Source organism: Eleginops maclovinus, chromosome 20, assembly GCF_036324505.1.
Source record: "Eleginops maclovinus isolate JMC-PN-2008 ecotype Puerto Natales chromosome 20, JC_Emac_rtc_rv5, whole genome shotgun sequence".
Lineage (NCBI taxonomy): Eukaryota > Metazoa > Chordata > Actinopteri > Perciformes > Eleginopidae > Eleginops > Eleginops maclovinus.
This window is the reverse complement of record NC_086368.1, coordinates 22,172,019-22,195,364: the sequence shown is the minus strand read 5'-3', so window position 1 is coordinate 22,195,364 and position 23,346 is coordinate 22,172,019. Positions and strand designations below refer to the sequence as shown.

Genomic DNA, 23,346 nt, shown 5'->3' with positions numbered 1-23,346 from the left:
TTTTCTCCTTTTTCCTTCACAGCTGTGGTTTCTAGAACGTGACTAATGAAACAGTTGAGATCAGTCAGAATAGTGCATGAGCTGCTACAGGAAGGGGACTTGAAGTGAGCGCTGAAAGGAACATCTTGTATCTAAAATAAATGCTTTGAAGCAGGCACGGGGAAAAGTCATGTTCCAGCAACTTTAAAGTTCTGCTGTGTTATTTTGTTTGCCTGCAGGCGAGCCATCGGTAAAGCTAAAAGTCACCCGGGGTTTCTTCAGATTAACAACATTATTCAATGCCGGCAATTCCACTGGACAGGACCTATAAGGAGCCGCAGTCTTTGGTGTTGTTGTTCGAAAACGTAATTTAATAAGAACAATCATATTGTCCCAATCCAGACACTATAACTGCGGATAAAAGTGAGAAAAATCAGACAATCAAGTGGAGCTAACCGTTGTCCCCAAGCCTTTGTGTTTCACTTGAACACCCGTGGAGCTTTTTGCTAACATATATAGATATATATAAATGATCTTCTCCCTTGACTTTGGTTAAGGAAACGGGGCATTCGTCATGATATCCGTTTAATCTTGAGCGGGGAAGCTCAGAACCGTCCAGTGTAAGCATGGTGACGGCTGTTAACCTCACAGAGGATCTATATTTTCTCTAATGACCTGTAACACTGGCCTATGGTGCAGGAAAACAGCCCTTTCCTGGCTCGCCTAGCCTCCCACTGCCCTTTCGTTTTCATCTTGCTCGCCCTCTCCTTATACCTTTTCTGTCATGCCCCCTGCGTGTCTCCTTTCTCTCTCCTTTCCTCCCCCCTCTGTCTTACCCTGCTCCCTAACTGAGCATGGAGGAATATACAAAGCATCCATCTTTATCCGTGTGTCAGAGAGGCACCCAGTCTCCCTGTTGCTAGGTAACACTGGAGAATGCTCCCCTTCATTCAGACTTGCCGACCATTCATGCACCAGGAGCTCTCGCCTGTTGTGGCTGTATGGCTGCCACCGTGTAGCTGGAGGCAGCCTGATCAGCGGCTCTTAGAACAGAGTGCCGGAGTCAGACAGGACCGCGGTGTCTGTGTTTACAAACTTCAATTAAATTAGATGCTTAATGAGTTAGTTTTTTAGCTTGTGGCATGTTGCTTTGAGTGTTCCTGTTTTACCTGTGATTACAGAGGCACAAGGGTGTTGTGAATATCTCATATGGAAGACCGATCATTTGACTGCAGCATCTGATGAATCTGCAATCTTTGGTGCTCGGTGTTACGTAACTGAATCTATAATGCAGAGAAGCGGGGTATAAGCTTCAGCTGATAGGGCTTTGATGTGAGCTCAAACGCATGTAGACCTAAACTTGTTGCTTTGTTTATCTTTCTAAATATAGACCTATTTACAGGCATTCATAAATGTTTCAACAGCATGTAATAGCTGTTAATTCTTTACCTCATCTAACCAACACATTCACTCAAACTGCCAGCCATTGTGTTATACTGCCAGCCATTGTGTTATACTGCCAGCTTCTGACTGCACACACACATGTCTTCAGGCGATGGAGTACTTGCCAGGCGGTGACCTGATGTCCCTGCTAAACCGATATGAGGATCAGTTTGATGAGTCCATGGCTCAGTTCTATCTGGCTGAGCTGGTAGAGGCCATTCACGCCGTCCACCAGCTGGGCTACGTCCACAGGTAAAACCCCAGCAACCTGTCACTGGTGACGTTTTAGGGCTTTGTTGAACACCGTAATTAAAGAAATGGGTTTAGATGTTCTTGTACTCCTTGCTAAATGTAATCCTTTGTTTGCCTTCTGTTTTTACTGTAAGGCCAGTATCACATTATTCAGGAAAACATTAACAGGATATGAAAAATGTAGCGATGTAATTCAACCTGAAGCACTCAGTATGACGTTATGTAATACAAAAACATTGCTGAAGTTTACAAATGTATTCCATTATCATCGGAGCGGCAGACATATTACAGTACTCAGGCACCAAACGGCTCTGTAAAAGCAGTATCAAATCCCTTCCTAACTATCCACTTGGCAGAGACGTCAAACCGGAGAACGTTCTCATCGATCGGACCGGTCACATTAAGCTGGCAGACTTTGGATCAGCTGCCAGGCTCACTGCTAACAAAACCGTAAGTAGATCAAAGAGTTTGCTCGATGTATTGACTTCAGCGTGCTTTTTTAGGGGGACAGATTTCGTTTCTTACATAATCACAACAAGTAAATCCAAAGAGAAAAAAGCACTAGACAGAACAATAAGCTCAGATTCATACACCTAACACCAGAGGGTACAACAATAATGTGCAATAACAATCAAGAAATCCCTGCAGCATGATTGCAGTCACAAGACTCTACAAATGTCAAGTACAAGTTCCCACATTTGAAAGAAGGGGTCTGTTTGTAAAGTAATATACATGGCCGGTCTTCTAGTGGCACTAAATCAAACAGCAATCTCTGCCAGCCTTTAGCAGTTGGTACTCCGTCATCATAAATCCAATGCTATAAAATGTAAGAGCACAGTTCCATCTCTTATCATTTATGACTTCTGTGAGCTTAGCAGGGACATCACTGTGTGTTACTAATGTGTTTCCAGGTTGAAACTCCCACAGTGCTTGTTGGGACCCAGGACTTCCTGTCCCCGGAGGTCCTGGCATCCATGAATGGGGGCTCTAACGGCACCTATGGGGCTGAGTGTGACTGGTGGTCCCTCGGGGTCATAGCGTATGAGATGATCTACGCCAAGTCGCCTTTTTCTGGGGGCTCTTCCACCAAGACTGTCCAAAACATCCTCAATTCTCAGGTACATCTGCTCTATCGGTGCTGACATTAACCATGTTCTCCACTCTGGTTGGACTGAAGTAATATCTGCATCATGTTCTGAATCTTTGTCCTTATGGTTTGCCCCCAGCGCTCCCTGAAGTTTCCAGAGGAGCCTCGGGCCAGTAAGCAGTTTGTAGACCTGCTGCAGAGCTTGCTGTGTGGAGCCAAGCAGAGACTGGGTTTCCAGGGACTCCGCTGTCACTCTTTCTTCTCCAGTGTCGACTGGAACCACTTACGACAAGGTGAGGAGACTCCTCTCCCTGGAGTCTGATCTTCTTTCTTCCCTGTGAACAGGCTTGGTGTTGCTGGAGAGGTGATTTACGACTGGGTGTCAGATATTAATGTTGTTTATAATATACATAAGTGTGCTGTGTGCGTGGCGTTGCACATAGTCAACAAACAGCGATTGCGTGGCCAGTGGTGTTGTCACTAGTAAAATAATGAGATTCTGTGTGCCGTTGGCAGTAGGCCAGCTCTTTCCTGAGGAGATTAGGGAGGGAGGCAGAGACAAGAAGCAAGGCAGACAGAGTAAAGATCTGCAACTCATCTGCTTCTCAACAGACGCAGCACAAGTCTTTAGCGCTCGTGACAATGCAGACTGTGGCGTAAATATATGTGCGTTTGTTGGGCGTCATTGTCGCCATCACACAAGCATCAAATGACAAAGAGTTTGCCATTACCACCTGACCAGCTGTGGGAAAACACACCCATAACATTCCCATTAGTGGACTCTCTGAGTGAGGCATGGTCCCATTAAAGAACCTCAGCCCCGCACGTGTAGCTGCATGGGAGAGGATGTTTGTTTTGATGTGCAGAACACCTCGTGTCTTTGTGTGAGCCTTTATCAAACATTGCTATCGGTCCTTCCTATATTCATATCAACGCTGAACATCAAAGAATTTCGTTGTTTGTTAAAAGTCCTCATGCTTTTCAGCAGACCATGATACAGGGTTTTTGAATTCCTGTGTGCTGAACAGAACATTTGTTCATTTAGAATAAATGGTCTTAATTTATTGTTTTTATGTAACAAATGTAAAAAGCCAAAGAGAATTGCATCTACAAATCTTTTGTACATAAAAAATACTTAGTTTTTCTATAATTGGTAAAGATAGAGCTTTATGCTCCAGCTCGGGTCCAGCTGATTAGCTTGCTCTGCTGCAGTGAGGGAGAGTGAGGGAGCATGTGTGTATGAGAGAGAGAGAGGAGAAGGACGGAGCGAGGGAGGGAGGGAGGGAGGGAGGGAGAGAGGGAGGGAGACAGACTCAGAGAGGCAGCATGTGCAGCAACGCGCGACTTACCGCACTGTAGGCTCCCTCAGCTCAGCTACGTTCCTCCTCCCTTCCTTTCTCTTCCCTTTCTCCTCGTTGTGTTTTATTTATTTTGTCATTTTTTTCTGTTTGTCGCTGCTTCCTTTTTCTCCTTGCCCTCTCTCACTCCGTCCGTTTCTCCTGCAGTTCTCCCGCCTTTCGTTCCTGCGTTGCATGCTGAAGATGACACCTCTAATTTTGAGGAGCCGGAGCAGGCAGCCCCCCGGCCAGCCTCAGCTGCCCAGCAAGGAGCTCAGCCAGTGGGCTTCCAGGGCCAGGATCTGCCCTTTCTAGGCTGGTTCTTCAGCAGAGCGTTGACCACATTGGCCAAAACTGAGTAAGTGCTTCATGTTTACTGGGCATTGTTTGGCTTATTTTCCAAAGACAACCCCTCTGTTTTTCCTGTAGTCACGCAGAGACCCCCTGCATACACCTATCTAACACACCTTTGTTGGTTAAGGACCCCATGCTACATTTGGCTGCTGCTCTGCCATTAGACCCCTCATTACCACGGCTCTAAATTCCAGGTAGCCTTGTGTCAGGTCATCTGGTGTGGTGCCCTGTGCAGTCGGTGTTGTGTCCCCATCATTAGTATTGTGCCTGTTGGGGGCCAAAATGGGTTTGGCCATATGCTGTGTCAGACCAGGAACGAGGGAGGGGGGGGATCCCCCCTTTTCTCCGCTGCTCTCCGTATCTGATACCTCTTTTTGTGCTTTGGGATCGCACGTAGTTGTTCCGATGCATACATACATCAAGTGAGAGGACCTGAGGAGCTGGCTTTATCTCGCCATCGGCCCTGATTGGTATGCGGCTGAGTGTGTCAGGGAGATTTGCTGAGAGGTGGAACCCCAGACAGCGGCACACTCCCACCCTCGCTGCTGTTATTGAGCTTTCTCTGTTACTGTGCAGCATAATGGGCTTCTGACTTTTATAGCATGGGTTTGGGACTGCAATTATCCCTAATGGTGTTTGGCTTTTTAACCTCTGATAATAATGCAAGAGGGTGGGTTTCATTGCTGTACCCCCGTGGCGGTGCTCCAGCAGGTTAATAGTCCTGGAGACTGCGGATCAGGACAGCAGCAGCAACAGAAAGGAATGGAAAAGCATGAGCAGATGAGACAAGGAACAGGATGAGAGCTCAGATTGGGGGAGAGTATCTATTTCTATGGTTACTACCGTGATGTTTTTTTTTTTTCCCCAGTCCCCACCCCCATCTTTACCCGTCTCATCTCCTCCTCTTATTTTCTCCCTCTTCTAATGTCTCTGTCCCTCGCTGTTACACCATCAGTCATCTGTTCATGGGTTTTAACTGGAGCCAGTCGTTTGCTTTGCTGCATTTAATTAGGAGGAACTCAGGGCTCAGAGAATGTGTCAAATGTGTGTGTGGGTGCATATGCGTGTACACTTTCTTCATTACAATGCCAAAAAGGAAAGAGAAATAAACCCAGAGCCAGGCATAATGAAATGCTAATTGGAGTTCCCGCTATTCATTTTTTCCTTCTCATTCTGTGTGAACTTGTCTGTCTGACTCCTCATTAGTAAAACTCGACAACAGAATCCCTCGCCTCAAATGTATAAGATGCTATATTGGGTTTAGTGTCAGAAAATCCTTTTTGAAAGGTGGCTTTTAGGATCCTCAGGTCCAGAGTAGGACAACTGCTGACCAGATTGCCATTCATGGTTACTGCCAGATGGTCATGATGTGGGTTATCATTGTCCCCAGAGGATGTTTCCTTATAGTTTAAGAGGAAAACTTACTTTTGTTTTGGTATCCCTCTAATGCCATATTTTCAAAAACCTGCTTGAGGACATTCATGGTCTGTGGAAGAGGATTCCTCCTGTTCTTAATGGACCTCTCACTTATTCTCTGGCTCCACTCTCGAGCCGAAACGTCCCTTTCTGACACAAGGAAAAACATATATACATTTACAAGTGTTAGGAGAACCAAACCTATACATCTTTAGCCTCACTGGTGAGATTTAGAACATTCTTTCAAATTATTTTTTGTTCTTTAAGTTTTTATTCATTTATTTCCATACATATTGAAATAGTTTTCGCCAATAATCCATTTTTACAATAAAACATCAACATTTAACAAAAAAAAGATTCTTTGAAATTCTTATCATTTTTTCATGTGATTGAATAGCAAAAGGCATAATTACATAGGAAATATAGCTGCATGAACATGTTTCATTCACCTGTTAAATCTAAGATGGTAAATCAAAGTTTGAAAACTCCAGCTCGAACAAAGAGTGTTATTTTTATATAAATGTGCCACCACTTATGTGGATGTTCAATCGGTGTAAATGGATTCAATTGGAGCAAAACATTTCCCACTGCGTGATGTATTGAAGGAGGAGATCTCCCCTGTGGAGCCATGCTGACGCTGCCTACACATACCAGGAGGTTTGTGAACGGGTTCCTGGTGCCTGTAGGCTTCCTGCCAGCCATATCCGTTTGCACAACCGCAGCCCAGGGACGCTCTCCGCTAGATTTCCTCGCCCGTATTTTCTGGCTTTGAATAACTTGTATCATGTATCATCCTCTGCATTCATATTTGGGGTGACCCTTTTCGATGTTCTAGCTAGTTTGCCGCTCGGAGAACAAGGAATTTAGTTTTTGAGCGGCATCTAGAGCGTCCGCGTCCCCTGGCCACCAAGAGGCGAAGAAATCCACGTCATTGCATTCAAGATATAGAAACTGCCATCCTACGTTGTCCTTTACAGCCACGATGAGGAAACGATTGCTTTAAAGAAATATACTCATCACTGATTGGACGTCTTCAAAAAAGGAGGCAAATAGTCCCTTGCAGTGTACTTATCTACAGCATGTTTGGTCTATTCTTTATTGATTTCATTATTTTTGTTTGTTTGGTTATTAGATTTAAAGTACAAATTACAGTTAGAGCTTGTTTTCCATTTTCTACCAAAATGACTCCATGTGCCACCCTGCCTGTTTGAAATGTGTTTGCTGGTATTTCCTACAACGTGTGCATGCCTGTGTGTTATGTTTGTGTTCTTTTTGTTTACCCAATAAGTGCTTCAACGCCTTTAACTTGCACACTTTCCCTAATCCCTGTCTCTCTTTGATTCTCTTCAATAATGCAGTCTGCACTCCTCTTTATTTTCTTCCTCTTCAGTACATGAACATGACATCGAACATATTCCTCGGCCAGAAGAAGAGCGCCCTGGCATTTTCGCTCTTGTGAAAACAATTATTTCCTATTTTGTCTTCAAAATCTTAAGAACAGTAGCAATATTACCCGTGCTTCTTTCAAACATTATTTGTTCCAATTTGAAATTCAAAACATGCGTAACAAAACGCAGGAGAACACAGTTAGAGGTAAGGAAGAAATCCCTCCATCTTCTTCCATTACAGCTTAAATTCATCATGGCTAAACAAATAAATAAACATGCAAACCCCCCCCGCTGCGGACGTTTAAATTGTCACATTATCCATACAGTAGCCCCCCCCAAAAGCGTTGCTACTAAGCACTGAAGAACTTTATGAATCTTGATGTCTTACATCAATTTTTAATTTGCAGCAGATTCAGTGTGCTGGAACGCCTCCTCATTTAATCTATATTCCTGTGAAACAGACTGGTTGGGGTATTGCTGTGTGTGTGTGTGTGTGTGTGTGTGTGTGTGTGTGTGTGTGTGTGTGTGTGTGTGTGTGTGTGTGTGTGTGTGTGTGTGTGTGTGTGTGTGTGTGTGTGTGTGTGTGTGTGTGTGTGTGTGTGTGTGTGTGTGTGTGTGTGTGTGTGTGTGTGTGTGTGTGTGTGTGTGTGTGTGTGTGTGTGTGTGTGTGTGTGTGTGTGTGTGTGTGTGTGTGTGTGTGTGTGTGTGTTGTATCTATATGTGCGTGTGCGTTTCAGGGGGATGATGGTCGATGCAGAGAGGCGCAGGGAGCTGTGCTTGCTTCGTGATTATTTTTAACGCTGTGACTCAGACTGAGTCAACTTTATTAAAGATCCCCCTTGCTGTATTTCTGAACTCATTCATACAGACCCATTCATTTATTTAGAGGACATCTATTCAGAGTTTCTCTTTTCTCCGGCCAAGAGAAGGGTAAAAATTGAATGTGAGCTCTAAATTATTCCAAAAGAATGGACAAAAAAATAGGACATCTTACATCAACAAGGAAAGGAAGTGCAATGGACACACTACAGCTCCCTGCAGACAAACCCCAAGCAAAAGCAAAGCCCAAACTCTCCTGTCACATTATTCTGGCAGGCAAACAACAATAATCCCAGGTCTCCTGTACGGTTGTTTTGTTTATGCAGTTAAAGGACAACAACGAAGGGATTATACTCGGCCCTTCCTCACTTTGAAAACGCTGTTGAACGTTGTCCTCCTAATTGTTCCCAGTATTCCTTTTGTTATGATTAGGTGTTATTAATTTCCTCTCAACACAGTTAAAGTCCATGCGTATTTTCATGCTTTGGTGTTGCTCATTTGTGATGAGTGGGTGTTGTGTCTGAGTTTCAGCGAGCTAATTTCAGCTTCAATACAGGCTTCCTGGAACATGATGAGACTCTCAGCTATCCTCATTCTGGTTAGCTGATATCATTTGAGACTCTCTACTAGGGATGTAAAATCACAAGTTTCAACTCGATAGGGTATATCAATTATTTGAAAATCAATTTGTTAAGGGAAGAAATACAGACGATATCTTAGGTCAGTTAATCACAACCGGTTATATTTAAATCAATTCACAAAAAGCGACCAAATAGGATTTGGCAATTTTATAAATGGGCTCTTCCAGACATTTAATGGAAGATAATTACAAAAGACTTCCTGTTATCTCATCTTAAGGTGCCATATTAATCAAATCTTTCACTTTGCATCAATGATATTGGATTATTGAATATTTAATTAATGCAATGATGTTTATCTCTCTATGTTAGACACAGTAGAAACAACATTCTGGATTTGTGTAAGCTTACATATTTGTAAGTCCTAAAGGATCTGTTAATGAATGTTCTGCATTGAAATCAGTGTCCAGCTGTTAACACACACTCCATGGTCGTGTTTTAAGTGCTCTAAAGATGTAGCAGATTGTGTTTGTTTAGATTAGTCCTGAACATGTTTACATGTTGTCCTCAGGTCAGTGTCTGCGGGCCTCAACTCTCCTGCCAAGACCAACTCTATGGAAAAGAAGCTGCACCTTAAAAGCAAAGAATTACAAGAAACTCAAGACAAATGTCACAAGGTGAGGTCTCTTTGATGCATGTTTGAGTGTTTCATCACAAGCCTCAATGAGGAAGGAGTCATTCTTATTTTCAAATGTATAATCAGCATCATCGAGCAAGACAGAAATGACTGGAGTAAGACCGCTGTTGGCCGACTGGAAACAGAGACATTTATTATTTCTATGTTTCCATATTGTAGGACTTTGTTTTTGAGCAAAATAATAATTAGATTGGGTTTTATAACCAGACGTCATGTGTTTATTCTGGCTGGCTGAACACAGATCAACAGGCTTCTGGTGCTGCTGGAACATGCCAAGTGACTCATGTTGTGTACAGCATCACAAATATATTTGAAGTATTATTGGTTGGGGGATCTATCTAGCTGAAGCTTTACATTTCTGCTGCATTCAAGGCATCACATGTTTAAAAATAACCTTTTAAAAACTGCTTTAAGTTGTGGACCTCTAGAGTTTCAATGAAGGCGTGACTGTGCTGCTCTCCGATACAGATGGATCAAGAGATCTCCAGGTTTCAGCGTAAAATGACTGACCTGGAGTCAGTGCTCCACCAGAAGGATGTGGAGCTCAAGGCCTCCGAGACTCAAAGGAGCATCCTGGAGCAAGACCTCGCCACCTACATCACCGAGTGCAGCGTGAGTCATCAGAACAACGGCGTCCGTTTGCAGAATTTGAATGAATGTTTAACACAGATCGGGTGTCCATGTCTTCAGCTCGGTATTGATTTGAACAAACAGCATACTTGAGTTTGTGTGTGCCCACATATGTGTTTGCAGAGCCTGAAGCGGAGCTTGGAGGAGGCACGTGTGGAGGTCTCCAGAGAGGATGACAAGGCCTTGCAGCTGTTGCACGACATCCGCGAACAGAGCAACAAGCTGCAGGAAATCAAAGAGCAAGTATGTCATTTTCATTCAAACCATTCGCAAGTCTCATCACGATAATGATGTGGTGCATTTTAAGATTATTTTAGAAACACTTCAAGGTATTTAAGCTGAAGAAAAAGGAACTGAAACGGAAAAAATGATTTCCTACTTCATTCTAAAAGCCTGTTGTCCTATTTGAGGAGACTCTTCTGCTTCCCACAGTGTCGTCTTCACGCTGTTTTAGCTGATAAAGGAGTAACGGTGAGATTAGACTCAGTGTGTCCCTGTCGCAGGCAGGGGTTCCCCTCTGAGGACTCCCTCGTCCTCAACACCTCCATAAAGGTCATTCCTGCAGAACTGCAGATGGCATGCCTGCAAGGTACAAAGTTGCAGGAGACTTTGATCACTACTCAGGAGATTCGCCCAGCCTCCTCCGAGGAGAATGACACACAGTATTTATGATGTTTTAATCAACATTTAGGAATCAGATTATAGTTGAATTTTGCATTTTTTTTCAGACAAAAGCCCTCTGTAGGACCCAGTGGAGAAGCCTGATGTATCTGACTGCAGTGCACACTAAGTCACAAATCACAGAGTGAATGGTTTACCCACATGTTTCTCTGCAGAGATTTCGAAGACTAAAGCAGTTGTTTTTAGTGCAGAGTTTTAAAGTTGTAATCATTGAGTTGTTACCTGTGATTTTGACACTTTTGGTGATGAATGGACATTGCTTTAGTGCACTGCGGTTTCTATAGGTCACTGCACAATGAAGCCGTGTCAGCAGATCTGTAAAGTGTATCTTGGTCTGGGAAGCATTGGCAGGATTTGTTGCTCTTACTAAGCTCAGCTCCTCTGTTCTAGTCATTCTAAACAAACTCCCTCTACTGTTGTATTTTGTCAAAATGTACTCATAAGAAGGCAGTGGAGAAGCCTAAATAGAACGGTACATTTAAGTAAGGAAAACCCACTGCATACACTAGCTTTTCATTGGGATGTGCTCAAACAGTGCTCGAATGAATATTTGGAAATGTCATGGCTTAATATTTGATGATTTTTGCAGTAAATTAAGTCTTTGTTGAGAAAGAAAATGTGTCGCCCCCCCCCCAAAAAAAACAAAAACCCAATCCTCTCACTCTAGGCCAACTGACTTGAGTGTGATCGCAGCCTGAAGCATTTGGACAGGTTTCAAAACATTTATTATAGGGGTGTCACATTTCAATCAGCAGTCCAGTTCAGTACACAGCATTGCGTGATCTAAGAGACAGTAAGACCATGATAGGGTGACTTGCTGAAACTTGACCGCACAACTTCAGGTTTTCACTCAGTTTCTGGAGGGCTTTGTTTTCCACATTATTGATGTGTGTGTGTGTGTGTGTGTGTGTGTGTGTGTGTGTGTGTGTGTGTGTGTGTGTGTGTGTGTGTGTGTGTGTGTGTGTGTGTGTGTGTGTGTGTGTGTGTGTGTGTGTGTGTGTGTGTGTGTGTGTGTGTGTGTGTGTGTGTGTGTGTGTGTGTGTGTGTGTGTGTGTGTGTGTGTGTGTGTGTGTGTGTAGGAGTACCATGCTCAGCTGGAGGAGATGCAGGTCACCATCCGGCAGCTGGAGGAGGACCTGTCCGCCGCCCGACGCCGCAGCGACCTCTACGAATCGGAACTCAGAGACTCCAGGCAAACAAGCGAAGACCTCAAGAGGAAAGCTGTGGAATACCAGCAGAGGATCCAGAAGGTAGGTTTCACCCAGAGAGGTTTATATCTCATGTACAGCAAATGTGAGTTTCTATTGTCTGAAACATAGTTGAATATCATTATTGGTTATCATGAAGTCCTGCTAGGTGCCAAGGATGGTCACAGATCACAAACCGTACTTACATCATTTAAAATCTAAAGTACACATATTTCTGTGTGTATGGTTGGAACATCTGTTACATTTTACTATCTATAAATATTTTAGTCCAGCCTGATTATTTTTAAAACATAAATAGAGGCCACATTTGTGCATTCATTTGGCACTACAATTAAGAAAAATACAATTTGAAAGTTTAAAAATGAAAACAACCTAGAATTTGAAAGGTGCCGGCTCACAAAGAAGAAGTGTGTTTTTTGATTTTCTGTCCCATCTTCTTTGAGTCTCCCCCCAGTCTGAAAAGCATATGTATGTATGATGCTGTCCGTTTTTTCTGTAGTGTCAGATAAAACTGGATGCCATCTATCCAGCATTATCAAATAAAAGAAATTGCTGTCCACTTAGTCTGACAGCCTAATGGACTTTATAACCAAATATTTGGGAGGAAAGGACATTACAGTGTGCTTTTTGAAGCCTCGAAGAAACACTTTAATAGATGATATTCAGATATCAGCTCAAAAATGAAAACATCTCTGACCCTGGCCCACTGCTGGAGTAATTACATCTCCCTTCTGGCCTCTTGGGGACTATACTGTAGGAAGGCTGCTGCGCTCAAACAGCGCATGGATTATTGTACGTTATTGATCAGTCTGCACTATATGCCAATTGTCTTTCAGGCTAAAGAGCAGGGCAAAGCTGACGTGGAGGAGCTTCTCTCCAAACTAGAGAAGGTAACAAATCAGGCTTGTCAGATTGATCTGTGTGCTCCGAGCTGTGCTTACAGCTGATGTTTGAAATCACTGTGCTTTGTTTTCAGACCAACTCTGAGCAGCAGGTGAAAATCCAGGAGCTCCAGGACAAACTGTCCAAGGTACATTCAATGTTGGCTTGGTTACTGTGTGATGTAATATTTAAGATGTTCAGATTTCCAGTAAGATGTGAATAAACCCTTTAAATTGTCTCTTTGTAAAGCAGCTCAGAACAGCGTATAAATATTCCATTCTGCAGCCTGCTCTAGCTCTCTGTTTATTCCCTCAAGAAGCATTTTTTCAACGTCTCAGAGGGTAGGAGCTGCTGAAGCATATCAGGAGGTTTGTCTTGGGATGCACTAACAGCGTCTGACCTCCTGACCCCCCCCCAGGCGGTGAAAGCGAGTACAGAAGCCACGGAGCTGCTGCAGAATGTCCGGCAGGCCAAAGAGCGGCTGGAACGAGACCTTGAGCGCCTGCGAGGCAAAACCGACTCCAGTGACACGTTAAAACGCCGCCTCAGAGAGACAGAGGTACCAGACTGAACCCACCGTCATCCTCCTACATGCTAATGTGTTAATAATACTGCTCTGTTGGTAAACCCTCTCATCGCGTTCAGGCTAAATCTGACAGATGTACTACTTTCATCAATCTGAAATATTCAGCTTTACATTTGACTTCCTCAAGCCGTTCTGATCTCGTCCGCAGTGGGCATTTAAACACCACTTTCTTAGAATTCTGAGTGGTTTAGTAAACTTGGTAGCACGTATGGTGTTTCTGGTCAAAAATGATCGCCATAGGGAATGAATGGGTAACCCTAGATTATGTTCATCTATCAGATAGTACACACTCATTTTGGATTACATTTACATACATGTATTCACTGCAGTTATTCATGTTAACCAGTAGTCTGAGACATTTTTCACAGCTTAAAAGGGGGTATTAGTAATAAAATGTGGTGATGACTCATGGTTTTTGTGTTAATATGAGAGCAGTTAAACAGAACAGTCAAATTTGACCAGGAGCACCAAAGTAAGGGGGGGAAAAACGAGCACGGGGGTTGAATACTGTTTTCTGTCATTTAAAAGTCACTTCTGAGAAATGTGTGTGGTCCGCCTTATGTTATTCTACTTGGTGTGTAAGCAGGAGGGCAGAAAGACCCTGGAGAACCAGGTCAAGAGGCTAGAGATGGTGGAGCGGCGGGAGAATAAGCTGAAAGATGACATTCAGACCAAATCCCAGCAGATCCAGCAGATGGCTGAAAAGATCCTGGTGAGAGAACCACAGATAAGGCTGGCTAATACTCTGACCCATTCAACTCCTAATTCCCCCCACTCCCATTCATCTTGCTCTCTCACAGTCCACTCCTCATCAGTTATCTTAGCACACACACCACACACATCTCAGTCTGAAGAGCTCTTTGCTAAATAAGTGGTTACTTTTTTACATACACATCATTTTTACCAGCGCCATCATGAGCCGACACCGCACCAGCCGGTTTTTGGAGTTCCAGCTTTTTGATGCAAGTTTCTTCATATCTCTTGATTGTTATGTATTTGAAGAGAGTAGAATTATTAGCTAAATTATCTCTGTTTAAAGTAGATGTTGACGTTTTGCTCCATTAGCAGCACTGTGTAAGGTGGTTTGTACTGCATTTCTAACATTAAGAGGATTTTTTTGGGGTGAATTTGGGAGTTCTGGTCATCATAATAGAAATGTCTAGACATATTTGAAATCAGTGTCAGAAATTGGGGGCACAGGGCAAAAATGTAACAAAATTTGCCCACAAAGCAAGAAGAACATTGGTGTTTTTGTTTATCTAATAGCCTTCAAATTGTAATCATGCAAAGAAAAAAGGTCTAAAATTGCTTTTGATTGCATTTTGACCCTGTTTTTAATGTGACTCCCTGCAGGAACTGGAGGATAACCTGAGGGATGCTCAGTCCACCGCCCAGAGGATGGAAACCCAACTGGTTCAGAAGGAGAGGGTTTACGAGGACAAGATCAAGGTGAGCCAGACTTATATTCTCCAGGCTCCAGAAACATTATTCTATAAGTGTTGTGTCAGTCCTGCCACTTTAAATCACTGTTGTGGAGTCAGATAAATCGCAGCTGTCACATGCTTCACAGGGTGGTTTCGACACCACACTAATCACCACTCCCATTCACAACTGTGACAGTTTGTGATTTTTGTTTTAATCATTGCCTCGTCGCAAAGCAAAGAAAGATGTTTGCTGAATTCCTTCGCTGGTTCTGTCTGATGAAGGTTCTGGAGGCTCAGATGAAGGAGGACCTGGCCGACAAGGAGACCCTGGAGGCGAAACGGGCCCAGCAGCAGGAGGAGTCGAGGGAGAACTGCAAAATGATCAGTGAACAGAAAGCAGTAAGGAAACAGAATAGGGTTTTAAAAAGATCCTCTTTGGCATTTACTGTTCGTTCTGCTGAGGTGGGATTTAAAAAAGAATGCCTGAAAAAAGGCATTTTTATTCCCTGTCTAATGCCATTGTCTATTTTAGTGTTTTCTTTACCAAAAGTAGGAACAGCATCAATATATTAATAATAATAATAAGATTTTTCATGGTGCTCAAAGACATTTTACATGTTAAAATTCATAAACACAACATTTAAAACTACACACAAAAAGTATATAAAACATTAATAATTGATAATAATTAAAAGCAGTTCTGAAAAGGTGACGGTAATTGACCATGATTAATATTTTATTCAAGTCCAATTCAATTTCTGTCTGAGAGTCAAAAGCTGGACTCCATCAATGTGTGTTGTGTTTCTTTACTCAATAATTTGTAATAGTGGCGGAGATGTATTAGAGTGTACCGTCAGATTAGACTTTATGTTGCACTATAAAGCTCGAGCTCAACTCTTAATCTGGGTAATGTTGTAGAATTGAGGCAGTTAAGGAGCTTTTAGAGACAGTCATCTGACGTTGAATGTAGAAGATTCAGGCAACACCTTAATGGACTCGTAATAGGATTTTGCTGCAGTGCAAAATTCAGTTTCTCATACAAAGGGGGGTGCTGCTGAAGTTTATGTGTACCTTGATTTTATGTAGGATTTGGATGTCCTTCAATGGGAATGTATTGTGTGTGTCTCTGCCTACAGACCATTAATGCTATGGACTCTAAGATGAAGAACCTGGAGCAGCGCATCTCTGAGCTGTCAGAGGCTAACAAGCTGGCCGCTAACAGCAGCATCTACACCCAGAAGAATATGTGAGTTAACTAGACCTTCTGCCCACACTGTGCTTTTATAAGTGCCCCCCACCCCCTGCACACCCACCCACCGATTCTGTGTCCTCCGGCCTCCAATTGCTTCATTAGGGCACTCACTCACATCACTCTGCCTCAGGCCTGGTGTGTCTCCCATGTGTGTAAACGATGTGTCATCTCTGAGGTTAAAGAGGCTGTAATCAACATTCAATGATAACAAACTCCAGTGATAGCATTAAAACGCTCTGAGAATGGAAGTGGGGTCTCTCGTAGTGATGAACCCAGACAGAATTAGATGAATCTGCAGCTTTTGGCTTTGTTAAGAGTTTCAGCTCAATGTTTAGCTCTCCAGCCAACAAGTTTACCAGTTCGGTTCACTAGCGCCAATCTAATAGTGATGTTTCCAGGTGCAAAAGTTGGCTGTTTTCAGGATAAAATGCTTTAAAAAACTAACTTTACACCCAGGCTCGGCACCTAACAGCAGATATATAAAGTCAGCAACAAGCTTAAGATTGAGCAGCTGAAGAGTTGGATATTTCCCCCAGGAGTTTAAATAAACAAAGAGTCAATCTTAGACTTCCATTCATAGGGTCACCAGAAACACTTCTACATGTTGAATGATAATGGTACTCCTTATCTCCTTGGTGTTAAAATAAGCCGCTGTTTGCTAATAACATTTTCCATATCAACTAAAGGTGGTGAAATGTAAAAATTGTTGCCCAAACTTGTGTCTGTTTCCTCAAAGGGGCCAAAAAAGAAACGTATTGCAGATTTAAATACAGAAAATGCAGCTTTAACCAGTAAAACAGAAATGTTGTTTAAGATAAGAATTACTTTATTAATCCCAAACTGGGAAATGTTAGATTTACAGCAGCATAATACAATACAATACAAGGCATAGCAAATAATTAGAAATAAACAATTCTAAAGTATAGACATCTCAAAGAAGAAATAAAAATAAACTGGCATTCGAGAAAAAGATATACACTGCCCACCCAAAAAAAAATCACAAGCCTGTGGGGGCAGTGCTTTGATCTGGGGTTGCTGCAGTTGGTCTGGTCTAGGTTCAGCAACGTGATGTGCCCAAAGAATGAGGTCAGCTGGCTACCTGAATATACTGAATGTCCAGGTTATTCCATCAATGGATCTTTTCTTCCCTGCTGGCACGGGCATGTTCCAAGATGACAATGCCAGGATCCATCGGGCTCAAATTGTGAAAGAGTGGTTCAGGAAGCATGAGACATCATTTTCACACATGGATTGGCCGCCACAGAGTCCAGACCTGAACCTGTTTGAGAATCTTTGGGATGTGCTGGAGAAGACTTTGCGTAGTGGTCCGAATCTCCCGTCATCAATACAAGATAAAAAAAATAATGCAAGACAGAAATAAATGTTGTGACGTTGCAGAAGCTTGTGGAAACGATGCCACAGCGAGTGCGTGCCGTAATCAAAGCTAAAGGCGGTCCAACGAATATTAGTGTGACCTTTTTTTTGGGCCTGGCAGTGTATATACAGTTAACTATGAAGATATATAATCTATACACCTGTCAGACCAGTAAACACTATTGAAATTAACAAAATATAAAGTAGGATATTATACACACAAATTTAGAAACGATAATATACTGTTTAGTAAGTTAACAAAATGTCATCACATCATTTTTACCTGAATTGGCTACTGTACATCTAGTTACCTGTTTATGTTAAATAAATGCTATAAAACAATTTTTTGAAAGCTATCCGACAATGACATCTTCTGTGTATATTCTTGTCAGGAAAGCCCAGGAGGAGATGATCTCAGAGCTTCGGCAGCAAAAGTTCTATTTGGAGTCTCAGGCAGGCAAGCTGGAGGCCCAAAACGCCAAGCTGGAGGAACACCTGGAGAAGATGAGTCAGCAGGAGCAGACCAAGAGGACGCGGCTGCTGGAGCTGGAGAGCCGGCTGCGAGAGGTGAGGCAGCAGAGATACGACTGGCTCAGGATTAAGTAATTCACTTTAACAAGCACACCGTGTAGACTTACATCATTACAATCCACAAAAGGAATTAAGGCAGCTGATCAGCTAGCGAGCTCAGATCCTCTCAGATAAACGGCTAATTAAATACTGCAGGTCTGTAATGGCACCGTGCTGAACAGCCATTGGGCCGGCACACTGTACGCTTTATCTGCTAGTCCAGAACAGCCAACCGCCTTCAGTTGTTGTCTCTGGAACAGTGTAAGGCAGTCTGTTTGACCAGATTCAAACACAGTAGGAAGAATACAAGTTTATAGGACACTGTCAGGGATAAAACGAGAAAGATGGGATGTATTTCAAGGTCCAAATATAGAGACAGTCCAACACAACAGTCCACTTACAGATGAATATTTAAGTCCTCAATTCTATTAAAATACATGAAGTAATTGAGAACAACAGCCGCCCCCTTCCTCCCATGAAAGCTCCCCACCCCCCACCCCCCGCTGTGCTGTCTGCCGATGTTGGCGGCGGACAACGTGCTGACTGAATGTCATAACTCTACCTCCACACACTCTTCCCCACTGGGAAAGGAAACATAGATTGTCACTAATTGCTGGTCTTTCTGCACTCCTACACACACACACACACACACACACACACACACACACACACACACACACACACACACACACACACACACACACACACACACACACACACAAACACACACACACACTGACTGTTCTCCAACACAAATATGTACTCTCAGATCAGACTCACCATTCTATCTCTGTCAGAGGCACAAAGTGAAGCTAAATTCACCCTTGAGTATCTACGTTTTATTTTGTTTAAGCACTCTTCACAAGCACCGAGTGCATGTGTTCTTTTAAAAAGTTTGAAAAGTTCCCAAATTATTCTATTTTTAGGTTTAACCAACAATGACAGTTTGAATCCAATTACCAGAGGCTTCTTTGGGTTTCTCTGTGCTGTCCAATTTTACTTTTGTTTGGTTCCTCTAGCTGCTTTTATCTCTCTGCTAGTTGAACCTTTGTTCTCCTGATACCCTCTAATGATTCTCATTCTGTCCCTTTTCTTTAACTGCTTAGTTTCACTACTTTGTTCCTCTTAATTGGTTTCAATTTATGATCACATCAAAAAAGTTCTGTAAAAGTCCAGAAATACAGGCATATATACATATACACCTATCAGCATAACACTATGACCACTGACGTGGTGAAGTGAAGAACATTGGTTATCTTTTTACAACGGCACCTATCAGTGGGGGGGATATGTTACGTGCAAGTGAACACCTTGTCTTTTAAGTTGATGTGTTAGAAGCTTAAAAACAGACTAGCGTAAAGATGTGAACAACTTTGACAAGGGTCAAATTGTGATGACTAGACGACTGGGTCAGAGCATCTCCAAAACTGCAGCTATAGTGTGGTGTTTCCGGACTGCAGGGCTTAGTACCTACCAAAGGTGGTCCATGGACGGGAAAACCGGCGACAGGGTCATGGGTGACCAAGGCTCATTGATGCATGTGGGGAGGGAAGGCTCCGATCCAACAGTGGAGGGACTGTAGCTCAAAGTGCTGAAACAGTTATGGCTGGTTCTGTTAGAGAGCTGTCAGAACACACAGAGCATCACAGTCCCATGCTGACCCCGGTCCACCTCCGAAAGCAGCACTTAAACAGACAGATGAAATGATTTGATCCAGTCCTCTATGTTGATTATAAACATGTTGTTTATTAGCATCTAATACACAGATCAGGTTAAAAAATGCTGAAAATGTCATGCAAATACAATCTGTCATAAACACAGCGTTCACTCTCGTCCTGATGTTTTGTAGATGGGCCTGGAACACGAAGAAGAGAAGATGGAGATCAAGAGACAGGTGTCCGACCTGACCCTCTCCTTGCAGGAGCGCGAGTCCCAGATCAGCAGCCTGCAGGCGGCGCGTCACGCCCTGGAGAGCCAGCTGCAGCAAGCCAAGACGGAGCTGGAAGAGACCACCGCTGAGGCCGAGGAGGAGATAACCGCCCTCAGGGTAAGACACACACAATCTGGAAAGCTACGTTTTTCAGACCATTTAAAATAATGCTGTAAGGGAAATATCATTTTTTTGCTCTTCATTTGTTTCTCCCAGAATCACAGAGATGAAATTCAGCGCAAGTTTGATGCCTTGAGAGATAGCTGCTCGGTAAGTGCTGATGTAACCTTTTGTCTCCCCTTTCAGCAGCAGAACAGTTTTAGAGAGGTTACGCAAGGCTTTTTTGAATCCACCGTGATTAATGCTCATTAAACATTCAGCAACAAAGTCCACTGAATCTCTGGAAGCACACGTTCTCCCAACATCTTTTACTCCGAAATATTTCCTGTAACTATAGAGATGACACGATCAGCAAGTAGATGGACAACGTTAATGTAGGAGTTTATCAAATAACATCCTTCAACCTTTAAATGACATATCTTTGAGTTATTTTTGGATTATCAACTCACTCAAAGCATGCTTGAACACAATTCTTTTACTGTCAGGATTTTCAGTATCAGTACTTTTCTTCACTATCATTTTTCAGAAGCCATTAATGTCCATAAATAATGCTTACATCTCTTCCCGTTTGTGTCGCCGCAGGTGATCACTGACCTTGAGGAGCAGCTCACGCAGCTGAGTCAGGAGAACGCCGAGCTGAACCGCCAGAACTTCTATCTGTCCAAACAGCTGGACGAGGCGTCAGATGAGAGGGAGGACCAGATGCAGCTCAGCCAGGAGGTGGACCGGCTCAGGAGGGAGGTGGCTGACCGCGAGATGCACCTCAACAACCAGAAACAGGTAACACACACACACACACACACACACACACACACACACACACACACACACACACACACACACACTCACTCAATATATTTTAACAAATACGCCTCAATATACTGAGACTAAAAGCTACAGGAGAGAAAACAGTCGCTTGATTTTGCCCAAAAGCTGTGAAACATGTTCTTATTTCTTATCTTATTATTTCCCAGAACATTGAAACACTGAAGACCACGTGCAGCATGCTGGAGGAGCAGGTGGTGGAGCTGGAGTCCCTCAATGACGAGTTGCTGGAGAAGGAGAGGCAGTGGGAGGCTTGGAGAGGAGCCCTGGAGGACGAGAAGAGCCAGGCCGAGAGACGCACCAGAGACCTGCAGAGACTGTTTGACAACGAGAAGCAGAATAGGTGACATAGGAGCACCGACACATTAGATAACACGATGTAATCATACGTCAGAAAGACTATCATTTAATGTGTGAATGCTTTTGTAAGGACTGTTATTGTGCGGTTCACAGGCTGCGGGCAGACCAGCGCAGCACTGAATCTCGCCAGGCAGTGGAGCTGGCAGTCAAAGAGCACAAGGCCGAGATACTGGCCCTCCAGCAGGCGTTGAAGGAGCAGAGACTGAAGGCTGAAAGTCTGTCTGACACTGTGAGTCACAAGCGTTCGTGTCACACTAATGATAGTACTTTCACCCCATCTTGAGTCCTCTTGTTGTTTTGTTATTAAAAAGAGAATAGCCTCTTTGAGCACTGGGAAAAGTGCTGTATAAATATAATGTGTTGTTATTATTTTAATTAAAATCCACATTGTGTTTTTAACAATTCAACATACATTTTCAGCTCAACGATCTGGAGAAGAAGCATGCCATGCTGGAGATGAACGCCCGCAGCTTACAGCAGAAACTGGAGACAGAGAGAGAACTGAAACAGAGGCTGATGGAAGAGGTAGAGAGTGAAATGCAACCAGAACATAGTCGTCTATCCATTGAATCACATTTATGTTTCATTCCCATGTAATGCACCCATTCAAAGACATAACACCAAGAAGACCATTACAACTTATTGTAAAGAAATACACTTTGAGATTACTCCTGTGATATGTGGCTGATTTTAAATTTGATTTCTTACTTTGAATATCTGTCTGCTTGTGTCCCCTCAGCAAGGGAAGCTGCAGCAGCAGATGGACCTGCAGAAGAGCCACATATTCCGTCTGACCCAAGGCCTGCAGGACGCCCTGGACCAGACCGACATGCTCAAGACTGAGAGGACCGATCTGGAGTACCAGCTGGAGAATATACAGGTGTTTAATGCATACCTTTTGCAGTCTGAGGAAATCTAGCGTCCTCTAGGGGGGATCAGAGTCCCGGTTAGATGTTAGCATAGTGCGAGTGATGTTGTAACACAGTATCTCAGAGGGACCCGCAGGATGAAGGGAATCCTAATTCATGTTTTCTCAAAGGGAATTCTTTAAAGTTCTCTTCAAAGCTGTTTCATTCTCTGATCTGTTTTCCTTCCTGCAGGCTGTATACTCACACGAGAAAGTGAAGATGGAGGGGACCATCTCCCAGCAGACCAAACTCATAGACTTTCTCCAGGCCAAAATGGACCAGCCCACTAAGAAAAAGAAGGTTTGGGAACACATGTTCTAATAATAGTGCTTTACTGTTTATAGATTTAGATTACAGTGGTCGCTGCTTAAGATTGTTGCCGCCTCGTGTCATTGCAACATTTCCAATAACAGCAGACAGTGAAGCATTTTATTTGCCAGATGTTTAAACTGAAGATTTTGTTCCAAGGATTTTTTCGTTTTTGACATCATAAAATGGACATTCAAGGCTTCAAATGAAAACCTGAAGATTTGAATGTAAAAAACACATGGACATTATGCCGTATTATATAAACACTATTATATCTAAACATTTCAAAGATGTATGTGTTGTATTTTTTTGCATAGCCTTCCTAACCCCCCCTCTCTGTACAGGGCATATTCGGGCGGCGCCGGGAGGATGTCGGCACCACGACCAACGGGGCGCTGACTCCGCAGGCCCAGCCGACTGTCCCCATGCAGTACGGGGACATGAAGCTGGCTCTCGATAAGGAGCGGTCACGATGCGCCGATCTGGAAGAGGCTCTGCAGAAGATGAGGATCGAGCTGCGATCCCTCAGAGAGGAGGGTAGGTCCCCGAGTTAAGCTGTCTTCACAAGATAAGAAGCTCCCTGCTCCAGAGGAAAGCCACAGCAGAGCAGAGGGGTTTACAGCTGATCATAGAGAGGAGACTTTAGCCACCGCAGTAACTACAGAAGACATGGAGCAGGAATTATGTCTCATTGCATCCCCAGGCAGCGAGGAGACTCTGTGGCTCACCCTGTTTTATCCAAATCTGTCAGAGAAGGGCGGACTCAGCTCTGGAAGTCTTTTTTCTTATTAAAACTCATTGGAGATGAGAATAACATCAGCTCAAGAAATGCTATACTGCACCTCCTCCCTTATCTCATGCCAGCCATCTTTTTAACATTGTTGCCATGGCATCATGTCGCTCCATTATCTACAGCTGCCAGGTCCTTTGAAATTTA

At 43.3% G+C, this 23,346-nt stretch overlaps 1 protein-coding gene across 4 annotated transcripts in view; it reads left to right on the top strand.

Annotated features, from left to right (window-relative positions):
* cita (citron rho-interacting serine/threonine kinase a) overlaps positions 1–23,346 on the top strand; it is a 40,615-nt gene that overhangs the window by 4,493 nt on the left and 12,776 nt on the right. For 2 of the 4 annotated variants that reach the window (XM_063911896.1, XM_063911893.1), the window contains exons 6-31: positions 1,532–1,674; positions 2,031–2,124; positions 2,586–2,792; positions 2,901–3,054; positions 4,267–4,456; positions 9,225–9,330; positions 9,819–9,962; positions 10,104–10,223; positions 11,741–11,911; positions 12,706–12,759; positions 12,846–12,899; positions 13,170–13,310; positions 13,924–14,049; positions 14,691–14,786; positions 15,044–15,160; positions 15,898–16,007; positions 17,780–17,954; positions 19,807–20,004; positions 20,104–20,157; positions 20,590–20,787; positions 20,982–21,175; positions 21,286–21,421; positions 21,613–21,717; positions 21,932–22,072; positions 22,293–22,400; positions 22,754–22,946. In XM_063911896.1, the coding sequence (XP_063767966.1) occupies positions 1,532–1,674; positions 2,031–2,124; positions 2,586–2,792; positions 2,901–3,054; positions 4,267–4,456; positions 9,225–9,330; positions 9,819–9,962; positions 10,104–10,223; positions 11,741–11,911; positions 12,706–12,759; positions 12,846–12,899; positions 13,170–13,310; positions 13,924–14,049; positions 14,691–14,786; positions 15,044–15,160; positions 15,898–16,007; positions 17,780–17,954; positions 19,807–20,004; positions 20,104–20,157; positions 20,590–20,787; positions 20,982–21,175; positions 21,286–21,421; positions 21,613–21,717; positions 21,932–22,072; positions 22,293–22,400; positions 22,754–22,946 (3,529 nt within the window). Of the gene's footprint in view, positions 1–1,531; positions 1,675–2,030; positions 2,125–2,585; positions 2,793–2,900; positions 3,055–4,266; positions 4,457–9,224; positions 9,331–9,818; positions 9,963–10,103; positions 10,224–11,740; positions 11,912–12,705; positions 12,760–12,845; positions 12,900–13,169; positions 13,311–13,920; positions 14,050–14,690; positions 14,787–15,043; positions 15,161–15,897; positions 16,008–17,779; positions 17,955–19,806; positions 20,005–20,103; positions 20,158–20,589; positions 20,788–20,981; positions 21,176–21,285; positions 21,422–21,612; positions 21,718–21,931; positions 22,073–22,292; positions 22,401–22,753; positions 22,947–23,346 lie in introns of all 4 variants that reach the window. The other 2 variants (XM_063911895.1, XM_063911894.1) reach the window with 1 other exon arrangement.